The sequence below is a fragment of the Thermobia domestica genome, chromosome 6, assembly GCF_964235325.1.
Source record: "Thermobia domestica chromosome 6, izTheDome1.hap1.1, whole genome shotgun sequence".
Lineage (NCBI taxonomy): Eukaryota > Metazoa > Arthropoda > Insecta > Zygentoma > Lepismatidae > Thermobia > Thermobia domestica.
This window is the reverse complement of record NC_137459.1, coordinates 189,549,714-189,570,535: the sequence shown is the minus strand read 5'-3', so window position 1 is coordinate 189,570,535 and position 20,822 is coordinate 189,549,714. Positions and strand designations below refer to the sequence as shown.

The 20,822-nt window shown below is 36.9% G+C and overlaps 1 protein-coding gene across 5 annotated transcripts in view; it reads right to left on the bottom strand.

Annotated features, from left to right (window-relative positions):
- The window catches only part of LOC145688369 (cohesin subunit SA-2-like), a 122,761-nt gene that overhangs the window by 37,839 nt on the left and 64,100 nt on the right, over positions 1-20,822 (bottom strand). For all 5 annotated transcript variants that reach the window (XM_081762521.1, XM_081762526.1, XM_081762524.1 and 2 more), the window contains exons 12-15: positions 19,452-19,634; positions 14,620-14,832; positions 11,932-12,093; positions 5,900-6,085 (exon numbers count right to left, since the gene is read on the bottom strand). In XM_081762521.1, coding sequence (XP_081618647.1) covers positions 5,900-6,085; positions 11,932-12,093; positions 14,620-14,832; positions 19,452-19,634 — 744 coding nt within the window. The remainder of the gene's footprint in view (positions 1-5,899; positions 6,086-11,931; positions 12,094-14,619; positions 14,833-19,451; positions 19,635-20,822) is intronic.

The following is a 20,822-nucleotide window of genomic DNA, read 5'->3' as shown; positions in this document are numbered from 1 at the left end:
TGTGGGTGAGTATTCTCAGGTTTCTGCTTCTTCCCACTTCCAGCATTCCACCATTATCATCCATCACATCATCATCACCGTCTTCCTTAGTGTGTGCATAATTGAAAACGTTATATATATATATATATATATATATATATATATATGTAAACTGAGCATGAAAATTCTGCTCGAAGGGGTCAATTTCCATAATATTCTAAAGGCGGCTTTATAATCTTAAAATCAATTTCCGGTCTAAGAGCACAAACATTTAGTAATTTTATCATCATTCGCTTTCATGAATCACCCATCTGCTTTACCTTAATGAGCATATAACCATGGGATATTCAACTAAAAAAGTTGGAGGTGTGAAATTCAGGGTATTAACACTTCACTAAAAATCAGTGAATACGTATTTCGGCACTTTTAAAAATCCAGCTTCGAAGAATGGGGATCTATAATATTCTAATTTCCGGCTATATATTCACTAAATGTCCAATGTCAAAAAATTCGATTATGAACGCAGTGAAATTCAGTATATATAGACTTGTTATTTTTAAGGGAACGCTAACTTCAAAAACAAACATACGTTACTTTAAGTTTAGAATTGGTATACAAAGGTGACACACAAAGGGGACTTTTAAAAAGTGTATTTCGCAACACTGTGGTTGGCAATGGTATACAGAGTAACTATCTTGCCGTTTAGCATCATGGATCAGTGAAACGGTCAACATCGTAGTTTCGATACAAATATGTTTTATAAAAAACAATAACAGTTTGCAAGTTGAAGTTCAGACATTTTCTCAACGCAGGACGTCCGTATGTGACGTCTTCTTGTGGAACTGTCTTATCCTTTAAACGCCCATTGACGCAACTGCTGCTTCGTCGGGGCTTTAAACCTCAATAGCTCAGCTCCTAATAAAGGTAGGAAGATAATGTTGGTAATATATTCCTGAAGGATGCAGGTTTCCGTCAGTGTGCATTTTATGTATGTGGGGGTACACAGCGGGGAAGGAGGGTAAAGATCGTTTCATTTTTTTTCAACCGGTTCTTTTGGGGGGGTACACTCATAAAAATTGGCATGTGAAGCATTGAAGTAGGCAGTACATGGTAATATCCTGTATTTGTACTTCTTACTTATATGGGGGGAGTAGGGACGGAGCAAAGTTGGCCAATTTTTGGAGTGTCACTTTTTTGACGTAAATCACATTTATTTTTACGATAAACATCAGTAGCTAAGCCTCTAATTACGCTTTCTACGAATATGATGGGAATTGCAGGAATGTTACCTCGTTGGAATCTGTGGTGTATAAGCTTTCAAATGGTATATGAATCATGGCTGTGATAATTAGGGGGGCGGGTCACCAGAGCCCTCAACGTGAGAGTCTATGATTTTCTTAAAATCCATGGCGGGCGTCTAAAGCTTAAAAATCGAGTGTACACGACTCTGCAAAGATAAGCAATGAACTAAGGATTAAAGCAATGCATTCAAGACAGACATCCCACGTGAGATTTTACAGTAAGTAATGAGTTACTTCAACGACAGAATACAAGAATGCAGAGCTAGAGAATGACATCACCTAAAAGACGTAATTTCCGGAAACCGAAACCCTATCTTAAATTGTAAGATGTAATAGTTTAAATTTTGTCAATATATCATCTCGTTCTGACACAAGTTACTAAGTTTAAAATATGAGCTTTGTGAGAAATAGTTGTTTCAAAGTTAGAAAACCATTGTTAAAATCTGTTCGGCACTATTAATAATGCCAATATGTGTTTTATACTCTTTATAGTTTTACGCTATATTCTCATTCCTACACATAAATTCATTGTTCTTGCGCTGTTCAATTTTCTGTATTAACGTACAAAAATTTAGATTCAGGGAGTTAGTGACTTCTGCCAGAATGACGACATGTTTTTTTTAATCAGATTTTGCATGTGCTTTTTGGGTTTTGAAAACTTCTAATTTCCCCTGTGTCATTCTGTATGAAAGGGGTTCAACTTCGAAGAGTTGGTAAGGAGATTCAAAGTTTTCTTTTATTCCTACCATCTCTTTAGAAACGCTGAGCACATTTCGTTTCAAGTCGATTTGTCTAAGTTTTGAAAATAAGGAAAAACATTTACGAGACTTTGGAGAAATTCATTTTAGGAATAAGAATGTTGAGAAACAACTTCCACGAAATAAGGAATATCTGCTGAATTGGAGTACAAGAAAGATTTACTTTGGTTTCAATTTTGACGAAACATATTTATAGATGTCTCATTACAAAAACATTTTGCCTAATGTAGCATGAATTTGGTGAACCCATCGGTTTGGAGTGTGAGAAAACGATCTGATTAGCTCTTGATGTCATGAAAGGTTATTTTGGTACAATTGTGTTTAAGTTTATGTGGCTCAAGTGAAATCAAACTTTCATCGAAAAGTATCTTCTGAACTAGAAAATTCTTGTATATGCGTTTCAAATGCTTTCTAGAAACCTTATACTTATCGTGCGAAAAGCAGGCACTTGTGCTGATTTCTCTGTTCAAACTGCAAGCTTACTCTTCTGTTATATTTTCTCAAAACAGATAGTTATACTCGTGTTTCATATATATATATATATATATAGGGTGTTTAATAAGTAATGGTCATAAATTAAACCGTAGATAGTACACGCCAAAACTAACAAAAAGTCTTAGTAAACATGTGTCCGCAAACGCTTCGTAACGGAGATAGGGGCTGTCGAAAGTGTGGGAAAATGAAGCTTAGAGATGAATATCTCAAAAGTATGAATCGGACAGGGGGTGGTCCAATGAATGACTATCGAAGTCAGACCTGCGCTATGCAGAAATGCATGGTTGATAACTCGTCTTAGGAATGTGCTCTGAAGTAGTTCACAACATGCACCACCACCTTTCTTCGATTGCCTCTCTCATTTCCTGCTGGTTATGCAACCACACACGACACGTAAACGTTGTCCGCCATTTTGTATCTTTTCAAGCTTTCGACCTGGTACCACGACTTATGAATTACTGGTGGATAGACTCGCCCTCGATGTTCATCTCGAGCCCCCTATCCTTGGACAATTTTCCGGGAGTCCCTTCGTTTCTTTGGGGAATCCCTTACGCGCGCATTGCAGAGTTATCAACCATGCATTTCTGCATAGCGCAGGTCTGACTTCGATAATCATTCATTCGACCGCCCTCTGTCCGATTCATACTTTTTTAGATATTCGCCTCTAAACTTCATTTTCCCACACTTTCGACAGCCTCTATCTCCGTTACGAAGCGTTTGCGGACACATGTTTACTAAGACTTTTTTGTTAGTTTTGGCGTGTACTATCTACGGTTTAATTTATGACCATTACTTATTAAACACTCTGTATATATTAAGATCTCAAGAATATAGCATAAATCATTTCTCATGTGAAGATCAACATGGAGTAGTTTATGTTAAGGGTGGAAGTTTTTCAACGATTTTCTTTATAACGTTTCACGAAAATGATTCAGTTAAAATTTCATTAAGAACCCCACGATATGACGTAATTTCTTCTGAAATCATCCACAAGGGGTAGTTTACAATTTGCACGAGGTTTTCTTGGGCGATTTTTTTTTTCTGAAAGAGTCGACGTAATTGTTTTGCACTTCACAAATATATATTTCTGTAGTAGTTCTAAAGTATAACATGATTTTATTTAAGAAATGGAAGTGTGAAAGTGAAGTGAGATGACCTTTACTTTTTATTATGGTAATTACTTTGACGATGTCCGTGACATTAAAAGGTTTTATAGGATAATCAAGATTTAACGATTTCACTTATTTTAACGAGCAGCAGTGCCATGTGTACACTACAGTAGTAGTTTGGTTTTGCATGGCGTGCTATCAATTAATATTGAAACTGGAGGTGGTAGTATATTTATACCCCTTCCAGATTAGAAATGGAATATATACTTGGAACGCTTAACTTAATGCAGAAAATCGTTTCTCACTATATGTTACCGGTTTTACTCTATAATGTTCAACGTCAAAGCTGGAAGTGCTTAATTTCTTCTACTTCCGACTTTAGTAAAGCGATTAGAGTGGAGGTGGAATATATTTTTGGGACGCTGAATTGATTATGAAAGACCGCTTCCCGCTATTAATTACGGTTTTTATTCTTTAGTGATCAATTTCTGCCATATCCGGGTGAATAGGGGTTAAGAGAGATTATATCTATTCTTAGAACGCTAAATCGATTCCAAAAAAACAGCTTCTCGATATCTATTATCGTTTTTCGTTTATGTAGATCTGTTGAAAACGAAAGTTGTAGTGGATTTCTACTACTTTAGGTTTTAGTAGAGAGTTAAGGACGGAAATAAAATGCGTTCTTGGGATGCTTTATCGATTGCAGAAAACTGCTTCTCTCTACCAATTACCGTTTTTATTTAATAGCATTTATCGTTAAAACTTGAACTGGTAGATTTTCTGCCACTCCCGGTTTTAATAAGAAGATTAGACTGTTGGTTCAATATATTCTTCGGACGCCTAACTGAACGCAGAAAAGGACTTTCCGTTATGTATTACCGTTTTTACTCTATAACGATTAACGTTAAAACAGGAAATGGTTGATTTCTGCAACTTCCGATTTTAGTAAAGAGATTAGATTGGAGATGAAATATGTTATTGATATGCTTAACTGATTAGAGAAAACCACTTCTCATTATATATATTACAGAGTTTATTCCATGAAGATTAACGTTCAAACGTGGTTGATTTATGTCACTTCCAGTTTGAATACGGGGTTACAAGATAAGTTGACATATATTCTTAGAAACTAAATCGGTTCCAGAAAAAAAAGCTTCTTGCTATCTTTTATTGTTCTATCTCTCTTGATCAATATTGAAACCAGAAATTAAAGTAGATTTCTACTACTTCCGGTTTTAGTACAGAATTAAGGATGGAGATCAATGTATTCTTAGGACGCTTAATCGATTGCAGGAAACCGTTCCTACTTATCTATTACTGTTTTTGCTCTACAGTGATTAATGTAAAAATCAGAGAGGGTTGATTTCCACACTTTCGGTTTGAATATCGCCTCCAAGAACGACCGTGGTTCCTAGCTTTTGACTTTCCATACTCTGACCAAATTTGGTGGTGATCCATCGAATAGTTCTTGAAATTTTTATTATCTCCCGAACGGACGGACACACGGACATGGTAAATGTATAAAGCAGTTTTGGTTAACCAAACTTCTTAATAATCGGGATATTATTTAATCTATTAAGATACAACTACAACTATCCGAACTCCAGTCATCCATATGAAGGAAAACCAAACATAAGGGTTTCACTTTAATTCTCAGACATGACGCTAAGAGTTCATAAGCTTTTCTGTGGTGTGATCCTGAAATTCAGTTTTCACGAAGGCAAGATAATGTGGTGACGGAGTTCCAATTTAGTGAGAGGTGATATTGTATTGCATGTCTGTGCACTAGACCGCCAACTGCACTGACTTCAGCTGCCAACTAGTTTCAGGCACATGTAAATAGCTCGTTTTTCATAATCTCGGTGTTGCAAGAAGTTGTAAATCAATCAAGAGTACTGTAAAGTTCAGATCGGGAGATAATGAAAACACTGAGAACGGAAAGGAGAAAAATGTCTGCAAATAAATCGGCCGAGATCTGTGTCTACGGATTCTTCCCGAACATTCTCCTATCAAAATTCAGGAAAAATCCATGTTAAAAAACTGTTAGGATGATAGCTATGGGATTGAAACTCAGATTGTCCAAGATTGTAAAGACACGTATTTTAACCTTCACCTACATCCGGCTATTTATCAGGTTAAACAAGCAGATTGAACGAGCACACTTTGGTAATTGTATTGTTCTGAATTAGGTGTTACGTGTGACTTCACTCACTACGTTGTTTAAGGCATATAAATTAATAAGCCTACTACTACGTACCTCTTCCTTTAATAACTGATTGGGCGACAGGTACAAGATTTCTTTCATAGCTTCTATGAACATGACAAGCCGTGTTCGAAGAATTTCCAAATCTTGGGAAAGTCCTCTCCTATCCCCTGTATCTTCTAGAATTTTTTGATCCCATAATATCCCAAAAAAGCAAGATGATATACAATATTTGATGGCCTGAAAGGAAGCGTTCAAAAGTAATGATTAATGTCAGGTTCTATACAACAGTAGTAAATAAAACATCTTAATTTTACAATTAAAACTGTACTTCAAATCACACTTATACTTGAGTATTTCCAACGTAATGATGACCATTAATAAGATGAAACGAAAGTTACGCACTTGTATTCATTAAATTATTAAAAAGAAAGTTTACTTGATACTATTTTCTCGATAAAATAATTTAATGAAATCGTATAAAACGATGCATTCCAAGAAAACATTGTGTCACCATACTTGCCCACTACAAAACAATATTTTGTGACTAGAGGTCGAACACGTGTGAGCATTTGCTCCAGGGGCAGGAGTATTCTAGCCCTAATCATTTTACTAGCTTCGGAACAGTCTTTATTTTACTAACACAAAAAGTGTGCTACGAAGAAAAACGATAATTGTAAACAAAAACGGTAGCATTTTGTTTTGTTTTTCCATCTTTGTTTTCATTTTTTTAAATAACGATTCAATAATTGAAATAACTGAAATGTATTACCTCAATCAATCGTCAAAATTATCAGAAACAAAAAATCAGTTAAGGTTATCTGCTACCCTTAGCAACCTTGAAAGTTAGCCCATTTAAAAAGTACAGCAAAGTTTTTCCCTATTTCTTCTTTATTATTAAAGTTACAAACGTCAAAATTTGAACAAACCTAGAGGTTACACATATCTATGCCCTGCCTGTTTTAGATTTTGAAAAAAAAAAAAAAAAAAAAAGTAAAAACGCTTCCAAGTTTGACTTTAAAAATTTGGCAACGCAGCTGTAACCCTCCCACTCAAATTTTGAGCTGGTGCCTGCTTTTGTTGAAATGTGTATTGACTCCTGTGTGAACCTCTCTGTCCGCGTCTAGCGGTCGTCTTTCTCTGTCTGTCCTTCGAGTCGTGGTTGCTTGAAATGTGAATGTCGACGGATAATCACTTTGTGAGTGACAGCAGGAGGGATAGCAGTACAAATATCTGTGTCGTGAAAAGACAACAGAAAGCAAGATATTCCTGCCGACCGAGGAAAAATATCGCACCGACTTTCGGCTTCAGAAGCATAAGAAAAGAGAAGAAAGAAGCGCTATTGTGTTTAATATTTCCGTGGTTATTTCTTGCGTTTCTATGTAGCTTTATTTCTATACAGTATTTGAATGTTGAATGAAAGATGATAAATTGAATGGTTGTTAGATAGGTAGATAGATAGACGTAATATATATATATATATATATATAGATAGATAGATAGGCATATAAATGCAGAAAAAATCCAAAAATGATTACAAATTTAAAAATGTAAGTAACTAGAAAATATATAGGACCTAACACATCAAACTGAAGTTCTTAAAAGGTATGTACATTAGTAAAGAAATACCTTCAAAAAGTGGCGTACTTCAAGAGGTGTTGGTGCAGGTTGTAATCCCTCCCATTGAGTCTTTCATATACTATTGAAATGGGAAGATTTTAGCTTTGATCTTGGATCAACAACAATCTTCTTGTGTGGAGAAGGGACTTACATATATGTACGATGATACATCACAATGTTTAGAAAATGTAAATGGGTAGAGAATATACATACCCAGGCAGAAGTCCCCATTTTTTTCCCCTCAAGGTTACCATTCTTCCCATTTACTGTTCTACCCCCAAATTTACCATTCTTTATTATGACAATTACTTATTTAAAAATGTTATTCATGCTAAGTTCTCCTTTATACTTAGTGTTCATAAAAGCATCATTGTGGTATAATTAAAATTCGGTGGTTCCACTTTCAATGACAAATTATGCCCCTCCTCTAAAAAAAAAAAATCATAGGCGCAACCTGTGCCCCAAAGCCTGAATGTGTTCCCTCCTATAATCCAGAGAAGGCTAGGAAATGAAGTTTCTTTGTTTAAAATCTTTCCCAACCCGCTAACATCAACCACAATTTCTTTACAAACATCCCTGGGCGTATCAAAATATATTGCTACCTTTGCGTTTGTGTAAAAATATGTATCACATATTTTATATATATCACATATTACATATTAAATGCTCCCCCTCTTGTGTTTTGAACACCTCACCAAATAAAATTCCCAGCGTACTTACTGATTAAACGGGAGACTCAGGTGAGATCCCCGATTGCAATACGTACATTTCCAGGGTTTCCCAGAGGTAAGTATTGCGTCGCACACTACACCACACATCTTTTAGGTGAGGACTGTTAATTTTATGCATAGACGGAAGACTATAAACAAATGCATCCCAGTGAAATTAATAATAAACAGACAAACGGACCACCGAGACTGATTTGGAATCTAAAGATGTGTGTGTATGTGGGGGGGGGGGGGGGGGAAAGACATATTTATACGGAGACGGACAGTGTCAGAGAAAGAAATCTACATCTGTTCTACGAAACACAATACGAAGGGGATATTATTATTATACTTAAACCCGACCAACGAATATTTCTGGCCACACGTATGCCTTCAAACGTAAGTGGAAAACATTCTTGCGTATCGAATTTTATCCTGTAGGATGGTATCGAGACTTGTAGGCGGACCCTGAGGGAAGGGTCGCTCACCACCTCCAATGGCACAAGCACCAGTGCTGCAAAAGTTCAAGTCTGTTCATAATAAAATTAAAATAACCCTAAGCAGCAGTGTTACAACTCACTACTACCCCATCCCTCAGGAATCCGTCTTTGATTAGTCCCTGATCAAGCCTTACACTGTCGTCTCGAGTCGAAAATATGTCATGTGGAAAGAAAAGGTATGAAAATGTCATCTTACAGCCTTTTGCGTCGATTTCCTTATAACTTGGGGGAGGCCCGTCCTAGTGTGCTAATTGACGAGGGGATGCCAGGGATTTCTCCTCAGAAATCTTTATCCCCCTTCAAGAGAAAATTTTCTTCCAGACAGAGATAACTTTTCCCCTCTCTTACGCGTGTGATGACTGGGTGCGTAATGAGTGAAAAAATATTCAATTCGCACACTGACCCGTCCAGTTAGCCAATTTTTATATAACGTAGTGAAGAATATATAGATATATATTGCGAAATAAAGTAGTGGTGTTTATTTTGCAAAATGAAGTACTGAGGAATCTACTTACATAGTCGTCAACAGGCCCGCAACTATGGCGGGGGCTAGGGGGTCAGATCCCTTCCCTTTTTTTTTTTTAGCCCCTCAAACCACAATGCATCCGTGTGATATTGATACAAGGAGATCTAGAATTGTTACGATTGCCCTTTAGCACATTTATGCCCCCCAAACTTCAGTGGCTGGTTGCGGGCCTGGTCAACAAGGTTTTCACAGGTATTTAGGAATGGGCACGAGCGAGTTCGAGCGAGTTTTCATTGAAACTCGACTCGACTCGAAACAGACATCTTTGAGCTCGACTCGAAAAATTTCCTCCAACTCGACTCGAATTTGACTCCAGTTTCGAGTCGAGTCGAGCCAAATGCTGTGTTTGATTTGATTTTAGTTTAGCGTCCCGTTCAGCAGCGAGGCTATATGAGACGTGGACCTACTGATTAACGTGGAAGCCGAACCACATGAGCTCCCGCCGGGAATCGAACCCGGGTCTCCAGCGCCAAAGGCGCGTACGCTAACCGCTTAGCCACGAGAGAGCTCCCAAATGCTGTGTGTAGTTTCAAGTACTTTCTTCAAGTGTCCTACATAGACAATATAATTGTTATCAATGATACTACTACTACTATATTATTATTATTATTATTATTATAACACTGTGTATAAACATGAAAGGTAGGTGGTTCGTATCTGAATACTAAAAACTAGTTGACTGCTGACCTCGGTAGTCGTGAAGACTAGGAGGCAAGGACATCGTTCACGAGGTTCTGCGTTTGAATTCCGGAGGAGCAAGAATCCGGGCTCGAACCAAAAATCGTTAAAAGTTACAGAGCGCCGGCCACACATGTTCAAAACTGCTTGGTCCGGGTTTAGGGTTCTCAACGGCCCGAGCGGCTCGACTTGTAGCTCATTCCCTATCGAGCCGAGCCAACAGCTCATCCACCCAAACCGACACGAGCCGAAACAAACCGAGCTAATGGCTCACCACAACCGAGCCGGCTCGAGACGATGGCTCACTTGAGCCGAGTCGGTGCCTCATCTCAACCAAGCTGGCTCGAGCTGTTCGCTCAGTTGAACCGAGCTAAGCCGGTTAACATCCCTACACGGGTTGGGCTTCTGCTTCGGCTCAAAACTTTCACCGTGCAGGTCTCAGCCTTGGTGGTAAGAACTGTAGTAGTTAGTGCTCACGACATTTGAGGCTGTCTCGTTATAAAATCCATTGTCGTCTTGTTAGTCGAGACGAGGCGAGATGCGAGCAATGTCTCACCTCGTGAACAACACTAAAGATATTCTGCATTACTGCTTACATTTCTCATAGCTTTAGCTTTCCAGTCTAATCAGGCAATGATTTCAAAACGAGTTAAAACGAGCTAATCGAGCGAGCCATTTTTCAAACTCGACCTCAAAACAGTGACTCGGCTCGGAACTCGACTCGAGAAAATTACCTTCGATACGACTCGAATTCGCTTCGAGTTTCGAGTCGAGTCGAGTTTTAGCTCGACTCGTGCGCATCCCTACAGGTATTACGTAATTTAAACAAACTTGTATAATGCAAAATAAATTTACTACTAAATCATGCTCAATTTTAAAATAAGCCAACATCATTTAGTTACAAGAACATAAAATGTTGCGTGTGCCGTTGCCTAGCTTTATCAAACTTGGTTCTGTTCTGTTCGAACTCACAATGAAAGTTTGCACAAGATATTTCACACAAATTTGATCGAGAGTGTACTTATGCACATGATACAATCCCACAGCGTTTAGGCGCCTTGCGAAATTCATTTATTAGAAAAAGCTAGTGTGAACATTACATGGATCTATATATTTTTTTCCTTCTGTACTTCCAGGAAAAGGGAGATGCAGACATTACACATGAACATACGGTAATTTATAAAATATTGTATTGTCACCGGACATATGTGCATGATGAGGAAAAAAAAAAGTGATTTTCAAAAAGCAGGGCTTAGGAATTTTGTCCACATGCCATTTCACTTGATCATATTTCCCTCAAAAATTATTCATCTAAGCATCTTTCAATTATTTCTAAGGAGAGGTAATCTTTTCCTAGATTGATTCCGACAATATTTTTCCTATAATCTTTCCCAAAGATCACAAACTGACATCTGTACTATGTTATTTTGCGGAAGTGGTAAGCTGACAAATACCAACTGCCCTTACAGGGATTCGCAGAAAAGAAAAGAAAGAAAAGAAGAGAGAGAGATGAGAAAAGAAGGTTTTGGTTGTACCGCTTTTTACGAGCCACCTGATTGGAACAACTGAGCGAGGCAGAGAACTAAACTTGCCGCTCGACTAGGGCGGAAAGAAAAAACTATACCGTCGCAGGGTTCAGGTCTTATTGTTGCCATGTCTTCAAAGTTAAAGATAGAAGTTTTCTTACTGTGTTATTTTCAAAATCTAAAACAGGCAAGGCATAGATATGTCTCCTCTAGGCTTGTTCAAATTTTTACGTTTGTAACTTTAATAATAAAGAAGAAAATAGTGAAAAACTTTGCTGTGCTTTCTAAATGGGCTAACTTTCAAGGTTGCTAGGGGTACCAGATCACCTTAATCTGCATTGATTTTTATTTTTTTTTATTGGTAGAATTCCACAAAATAACATTTCGTTCATTATAGTGTGGAATAAAAAATGAACCTAGCATCCCGAATTTCAAGGTTTTATGAAACTTCCATTTTACAATTTAGTTCACACTCTGCAACTATTTATTGAAAGCCAAAACAGTATGGAACACAGCTGATGTAACTCACCTCATCAGGGTATGACTTGCTGCCTTCTTTCGCTTCTTTAATGCATCTAAAAAACGAATCCCACAGATTCCACGGACCGATGTTGTGGCAGGTATAGAAAATGGAAACTTTCTTCAAACTATTAATCAACGAGAATGTTTCATCTTCATCTGGCTCCTCTTCCTACAAATACAAAACAATGTTTTCACATTTTCCAAATTGCTCATCATACATCCAAGTAGTTGTTCCAAATTGAATTACATAATGTATTATCGGTCAAGTAGAGCTATATTAGCATTTGCTGCTTCTATCTTGAAATAGAAATAAAGATTCGGTGAATAAAGTAGATAATGCATCAATAACAAACATTATATACCACATGTTACGTTTCATTTACACTTTTCTTCAGACACGGCCACTTAATGTGTAACCTTTAGTCAACCACTATCCTAGTGTATTTTGCCTAACTTACGACTACTTTAAATTATTGTAGTTTCTAGAGTCATATCAATGCACTGCTGTTGAGAAATTTATCGATTTCGGCTTTTGGCTCTAATCGATCTCAACCAAATTTAACGATCCAGCTAAACAGACCATCAATTACCTTCAAGACAGTTTTCGTCCAAACAGGTCATACGGATTCTGAGAAAATTTCACGAACACAAAAATTATAGGCGAAAGGACTAGAGTGGCTTCCGCCAACAGCAAACCATGCTGTTTCTCCTCCACGAAACTTATATATTCGTCTTATTTTCTTATTTCTTTGACAAATCATACTCATTTAAGTATCTGAAACGTGTGTTTATTTCAATCAAGCGTTCAAACATTTCCAAAATTGCCACATACAATAAAGGATTTGCAAGATTGTCAACTACCTTTCCAACACTAACTCTATGGCTTAAGAAAGCTGTATGTTCATAGCTACAGAGACAAAGTATGTCTTTAAATCTTACCTTGTCCAGAGTCTAAGACTTTATTTACCTAATACCCTGCTTTACATTATTTTCCCATTTCCTTCTCAACGTATGCAAAGGTCTCTTTTTTCCAAACGCTTTTCAACTAAAGCCCTACATATCACGTGTGCATTGAAAAAGAATTAACGCTCATGCTACTGGTAAAAAAAGGGATTGAATAATTTTTAGAAAAATGATTTAAACTGGAACATTTGTACGCTTGGATAAATTTCTAATTTTGCTTTTTATACTAATCTCAAACTGCTGAATCCAATGGGATCATTTTAAAACATCTATCCCCATAGACAAACACGTTTAAAAGTAGTTTTATTGGATTCAATGTCCTTAAAGTAATATAAAAACCGAAATTAGATATTTATCCAAGCGTGAGTATATTACCAGTAGCATGAATGTTAGTTCTTTCTATGAGGTAACCAAGTAAGTTTTTGCCGTTCTAGAGTAGTGATAAAGAGCAATAGAGTGGACGGTACGTACCTATAAGTTTCGAAGTAATCTCTATCAGCATCCAATACCTTTTGCCAATACCTTGGTGATAAAACTCAGCGATCGTGGATATAAAGAAGTCCCGTCAGTGCCTTCCGCACGTCTCCCTGATTTCCGAAGGATCTCCCACGGAGGTGGTTGTCGAGGGAATGAAACAGGTGGTAATCTGTTGGCGCAAGGTCCGACGAATATAGTACATGGTTCACTGTCTCCCAGTCAAGTTGCTGAAGGGTCTCTCGGGTCCTCGTTACTGCATGTGGCTTGGCATGATGGTCGTGTAGGAACAGTAGCCCTCGCGATTCACCAATGCCCCTTCTGCAGCAAGCACGGTGCACCTTTTGCAACTGCTGAGAGTACAGGTCAGCAACGGTGGTCTGACCAGGTGGAAGAAGCTCGTAATGCACCGCTTGTCGACAATTCCACCATACAGAGAGCATAACCTTTCGTGGGTGCGGAGATGATCTTGAGGTGTGAGGAACAGGGTCACGTGGCGACAACCAGTGTCTCTTACGCTTGGGAGTGTCATAGAGGACCCACTTTTCGTCACCAATGACCAAACGATCGAAGATGAGTGTGTCCAAGTGCGTCCTGGGGTGCGTCCGTTCACGATATTCTCCCCAAATGCCTGACATATGTGGCGGCTTGATTCGACAGTTGACAGACCCATTTTAAAGTCATACAACAAACACACATAAGCACGTTGCTTCGATACCTCTATAACACTGAAACAGTCATACTGCATCTGTACGAGCTATGACTGCTATATGTACGCAACGTGCCAGTATTTCTGAAGGTTGATGGTCAGACTAACTCCCGATCGCTTGACAGGCATGTGCGTAATTTCGTTTCATCTCTGTGAGCGCATGATTAATGAGACGTTAAAACGGCAAGAACTTTTTTGGTTACTTTGTAGTTTTATGTGCCATGATTATTGTCTATAGGCTAAAGAAGACGGATGATTATGAAAGAATTACTGAAATGACACGAGGACACGCGTAAACTCCAACAAAACCTACGGGTACCATTGTAACGGACCATTCTCCGTTTAAATCTCTTTTATGATTCACCAACACAGTAAACTAAAAGCATTTATAATCAAATATCATTATTTTCAAAATTTTTTAAAAAAATACAAAATTATGTTAATTTCTTCTGTATTGAGCCGCAATTTATTCACTGAATACCTATCAATGATCACGCCATATACTATCTATTCTTCTGCATAAACGAAGAAAGAAACTCATTCACTTACCCCATCAATGAGTGAGTTATACTCATCCATAGTTTCTCGATATCTATTAACAATGGCATCGATGATAGTGCTTTGAGCTACACTGCAACGAGTACATATTGCATAATCATCAGTGCAGAGAACTTCCAGTGTCTTAGCACATGTCTCCAGCACATCTGTATCTGTATGTTTCTCAACTATATCTTGCAGCAATTTAAGCAACATTTCAAGGCTCTAAAAGACAGAAAAAATCAAATTATGTAGACTATGATTACAAGCTACAAATTACAGCTTTTGTATAGTTGGAACAAAGGAAGCCCAAAGCAAGAATAAAAAACGAATTATACCACAGAATATACTGAAGACACAATTACACTAAAAAGTACACTATATGCTTCTTCGCAAAAAAAAGTTTCATCGGCCGTGTCCAAAAGTGCATAGTACACACTTCGAGGATGTATACTCGAAGTCTACAAATAGAGTGCACATTAAATAGTGTATACTTCGTCAAATTACCTTTTGATCCACACTTTAGGGCAACTCAACATGGTGGAACATGGAACACTGATAACAAAAGAAGGGAGAATTTCACGTACTAGAAAATATATATTTGTTTCTTTCCAGTTATGTTAAAGAGAAGTATATCGTACAGACTGACAATATGGGGTAACCAGCAAATAACTTAAAGAGTTTCTTCCATGTATGCCAACAGCTTCAGCTTTGCCATACCTGCAAATACTTGTCATGTTGGATCTTTCACGCGGCCCAGATTAACAAGAGCGGAGCATACTGGCAATACCTATATACATAATATATATATATATATATATATATATATATATATATATATATATATACACAGTGTGTGTGTGTGTTTTGTCTTATGTTCACAATAAACTCGTAACAGTATGAAAGCCACTAAACTACTGGCGATGTTCTATTTTATTAGGCATGCTTGCAAAAGGGAATATTTTTTAAAGGAAGGAAGTAGCGCTGGTGATTTGGGCGCTGATGACACTGCTGCAAAGTAGCTTAGGAATTTTATTGCACATGAAAAAGTAGGCAACTTGCAAGAGCGTTAGAACACCGAAGGTGCTGAGGGGAGCGTTATTTACAATAATATGGCTCAAAACTACTTTGAGAGTTCATATTGGTTATAATTGCTTCCTGTACGGTAGACTACACAACAATGACACTACAGTTGTTGTAGTTCTACTATATTGCTTCAGTTACTGGCATATTGATTGGATTATTTCTACCATATTGCGCTAATGATGAAGTTTCATCGTGGATCTATAGATTTTACCCGTAATTCTTCGAAATAGTATCTCCATATTCTTAATCTAACCCAAAAGTTAACACTTACAAGGGTGACAAGGAAAGAAGTGATAGAGTTAAACAATATGAGGACCAAAATTCACAAGAAAAAGCTAATATGTCACTATGAAATAGCAATTTATAAGGATCACATATACTCAAGGTGGATAACCCTAATTAAAGTAATATGGTAAAAATAACAAAAATATAAGATTACTGTCTTATAAGCCCGCTTAAATGCAGTCCTGTACATTGTATATACTTCAACATTTGCGTGCACTTCACTACGCTTTCGGCGCCCTACATTTCTCTCGTTATACACCCGCTGTCTCTCCTACATGCTTCCCACTGCGAAAATGGTTACTCAGTTACGAAACAAATCCCCTCGTCCAAGTATAATCATAAAACACTACTAGTAATATAATAAGGATTTTATAAAAATCAAGACAGCTTTATGAAAAAATACACTATGTATATTATGTAATGGCTCTCATTGTTCAACTATACAGAAGGAATTATTTGTTCATAATCGCTTCATAGTGGGTACAGTAATGGGATTATATGAATTAAGAGGAGGGCAATTCTTTCCTTCGGCTATTTCATTCAATGAATCGTTCAATAAACCGATTCGTAACGAAGACAGAAAAGAACGTGTCCTGCGGGAATCTAACCCGCCTTCACTCGCTGACGCTCGCTCGGCAATACTATGTGAATTAAAAATTAAGAAAGGAACCAACCTAGTTACTAACTTTTATATATGGCCTAACAGGCAAGATCTCAAAACTGAAACCGAAAGATCAAATCACTGAATCGAAGAATCGAAAAAGAAAGAAAAAAATGAATGAAAAAGCCAAAGTAAAGACTTACCAAAAGACATGTGTGAAATCTTTGATAAATGTGTAGAAAGAAATTTTTGATCTGTATTTCACTTTTGGGCAGCTATCAAAAATGCAAAATGCACGGTAATTGGTATATATTACAGTCTCTCATAAGTGCAAGCAAATATGGTATCTTTGAAAGGAATTTGATTAGAATCAAAAGTAGAAAATTAGGCCTATCTACCTACGAATTAACATTTGCTGCTGTAGCTATAAAGAAATTAATAATAAAGGTATTCATTATTCTATAATAGAGCTTGACATTTTAATTCATGCGCCATTAAAATTTGTCATTTACGTGTGAATAACTGCATTACCGATAGTCTAATTATCCCAAGCTACACAAACCATGTAATATTTGAGTAAAAATATCTTTATAGCAATATTAAAGAAACTATTTAGTTGCTTTCCCAACACTATTTTAAGTTCCATTGCATGCTCAGAGAACAACGTAAATACGTTTGTTATTTGTGTAACATTTTTATATTCCACTTGTAAAATAACTAATTTTATATTTACCAACTAAATTATTAGATAAGCACACAAATAAATTCACATCAACGAAAATATTAAGAATATGCCTTTTAAAATTTTATTAGGTCATTTTACGAGAAACCGCCATGTTAAGCACTCAAGTATACTAACATAGTGTACATCCTCGTACACTACGCACTATGCACTCGCAGACTTGTGAACTTCGATCTTTTGACGCACACTAGGTGACGTCAGATCCGGAAATAAGCACACTTCGAATGCGTGCTTGTATCCTTTGGACACGGCCATCAGATAGGGAAGAGAAAAAGTAGGAAGAGAAAAGCTGTGAAACGACAAAATTGACAAATATTCGAATACAGTGGCGCCCACTTGGATGCTTACAAGGTTTTTCTCTCCTCTTTAATTTTTCTTTTCTTTTCTGTCCTTCCTACTGTTCGTCGTCCATATTCATATGTATCCAGAAGCTTTACACAAACGTAAAGCAGTGTGTACTGTAATAGAAGTAATAGATTCTACTTAAAAAAAAAAAAAAAAAAAAAAAAAAGTATAGGTCTTATTTCAATGTTAAACTTACGTCGGACCATCAAACTGATTTCTTTATAAATGAAGAAAAGCACTGTTTCAGGAAAGCATCCGAAAGTTTACAAGAGAAGTTTGGAGAAATTGCAACAGACACGAACAAAGCGATTATTTTACACACCAGAGTTCTTTCTTTTGTGTTCTACAAATGTCGATATGAAGATTTCCTTTATGCCTATAAGGGTAACTTCAAAACCTAAACATTTATTACAAGTCAAAGATGACAACATTTCTCTAAGACAGGTGCTTGCCAAGTTTTATTCGTATAGTATTTTTGATTAATTCGTCGACTACATTACTACATTTCAGTTATAGCTACTTACTCCATTTGTAGTGTATGTTCATATGGTGGTACGTACCGTTCGCAAAATGGATAACTATGTTCTAAGCTGACTATAAAGACACAAGGAGAAGGATAGACTCATTACATCACTTGAAATAATATTTTGAATTGTGAAAAGACAAACGATTTCCTAATGTTGCGTTCTACACAAACCACGATTCAGGTAGAATACTTCAGAAATAAATAAATAAATAAAGGCTGAGATGTGCCATGCAGGAAACACTTAGGAACTTGACAACTGCAACTAAGAAAACACACATAACTTTGGCGATGATGGCTGGTCCGTAACATCCGAACTTCACACTTCCATATAAGAAAGTCAATGTACTAGTATGTACAGGTGTTTTTTAAAGTACCACCGGGTTTGAAACTATCGTACATTTGAAACTGAGTCGAATCAACATGAAATAACTTGTGGAATTTCCCTAAACTAAATTTTGACGACGACTTATAGCTATTTTCCAAACAGATCTTAAACTGTGCTCCACTATGTTCTAACATGCTTTTAAGAATTTTCAAGACTTCAAAATTGCATGTCTCTCTCCATTTCGAATGTCGTGAATAACAACACGAATTTTCTTTCTTTATTTTTTGTTTTCTTCTCCTTTTAGGTCATGCACATTATAGACATTTTTCAACATATGTCTTTCCTTTTAACATTCTCCCACTAACAGAAACTTTGCTGGGCTAAAAAGTAGAGACTTTTTAGAACCAAGAAATGTGTCTCTCTGTCACCAAACCCGGATAATGTCTGTTCGTTTAATTCTGGAATTAGAAATCTTCAAAGTATTTGAAAGTATGCATTTTATTATGTGACACTGTCCTCCTCGAAAAATCTGTGTTTCGGAAACCGTTGCAAGTGTGTTTGGATGTCTATTTGTTGGTGAGAGGCCGGTGTTGTTTTAAAGAATGGTTTACGTGTTATTTCATGTTGATGCGACTCTTCGTTTAGAATCGATGATACTTTTAAATTCGGTACCAGCTTAAGAAACACACTATAATGTGTGCCCTCAACAGTTCCCTACAATGTAGATAAAGTGAGATACAATTTCGCTCAGTTGAATACAACTCTGAGAGCTTACCTAAAGTCTTTCTTGTGAATAACGAAGTATAACAAAAACATAACATACGTATTTCTTAATTCTGAACACTATCCAATAGCTAACATTTTTTCTAATTACTAAACAAAATTTATCATTCTTATATTAGCGGGAATGCTTGTTACGATTTAAAAGACTAACCTTTTCCTGACGTGATGTTGTGTAAATCTCAAGATCGAAATACTGAGGTATGGAGAGCAAGTTGGTCATTTTTTCAGGATCAGCCATGTACTTTGCAAGAAGAGATGGCAAAAGAGGTATGAAGTGATCAGTCAAACGTGCTTTGTCGTCCTGAATTTGTTTCAATTCTTTTGCAGACAACACCTACAAAAATAATTATGGATATTAGAACAATTTAAAACACTTAAGAGTCTTCAAAACACACTGGCTACACTAACTGCTATGAAGCTGAACATACTCTGATCCTTTAATACTACTTCTGATAATGTACACACACACACACACACACACACACACACACACACGTACACACACCCTTGAGCTTGGAGAGATACATTGCTATCCAAAACTTGAAACTGACTAGATACTACAGTAATTTTAAATGGAAACTACTCATATATAACTAAATGGCCATTCAAATGACCTATTTTATATATATATATATATATATATATATATACAGCCGCGGATAAAGGATATGATCAAGGGAGGGGCTAAACCGTAGTTTGCTGCTTTTTCAGTGTAAAGAAAGTAGGATTGAAGCCCATTTTATCCACTGTATACCTGAGCGTCAGGGGGGGGGAGGCGTAGCCCCTATAGCTCTCCCCTTGGATCCGGCCCTATATATATATATATATATATATATATATATATATATATATATATGTCCTTATGCCGTTTTCAACGAAAATTGAATGCTGCTCGTAGACTCGCTCTTCTCCGGTCGATCAATTCGAAGTTTACTAGCAATTGCAAAATGTCCAAGAGGATAGTTATTGCAGCAATATGTTATAGCAAAATTATTTACATCAGCGACTTCACGATTATATATTGTCCTAATTTGCACTGTAATCCTTTCTAGGACTGCTTCTATGTCGCAATGCTCTGATGAAAAGCATTCTTTGTATTCCATTTCTCATATAATTATAGAAGAAACATCCTATTACTTAAATAGGCCATTACTTCCAAAATACTTGTGATTGAAACTCACGCTCTACTTTGTTGTCCCCAACGAACTTATCCCGCGACAGTTGTTTTCATTAGGCGATCTGGGCCAACTACGCTGCCTATTCAGACTATATAGACCTCTTTCAGTTTAGTTGAAAGTTGATTCATCAACTTCGATCAGCAGGCGATTCAGTTGACTGTGCCGAAGGTGATATCACTTCAACTGAATCAACCACAAATTGATTAAGCGAAAACACCCTTTAGTTAGTACTCACTTAAAGTACACAGGGTATCCAGCTGCCACAAGCAAAATTATTTATTTATTTACTCCAGATGCAACAACGTGACAATTCTGAAAAATTTTCTGCGAAGAGAACGTGTCTT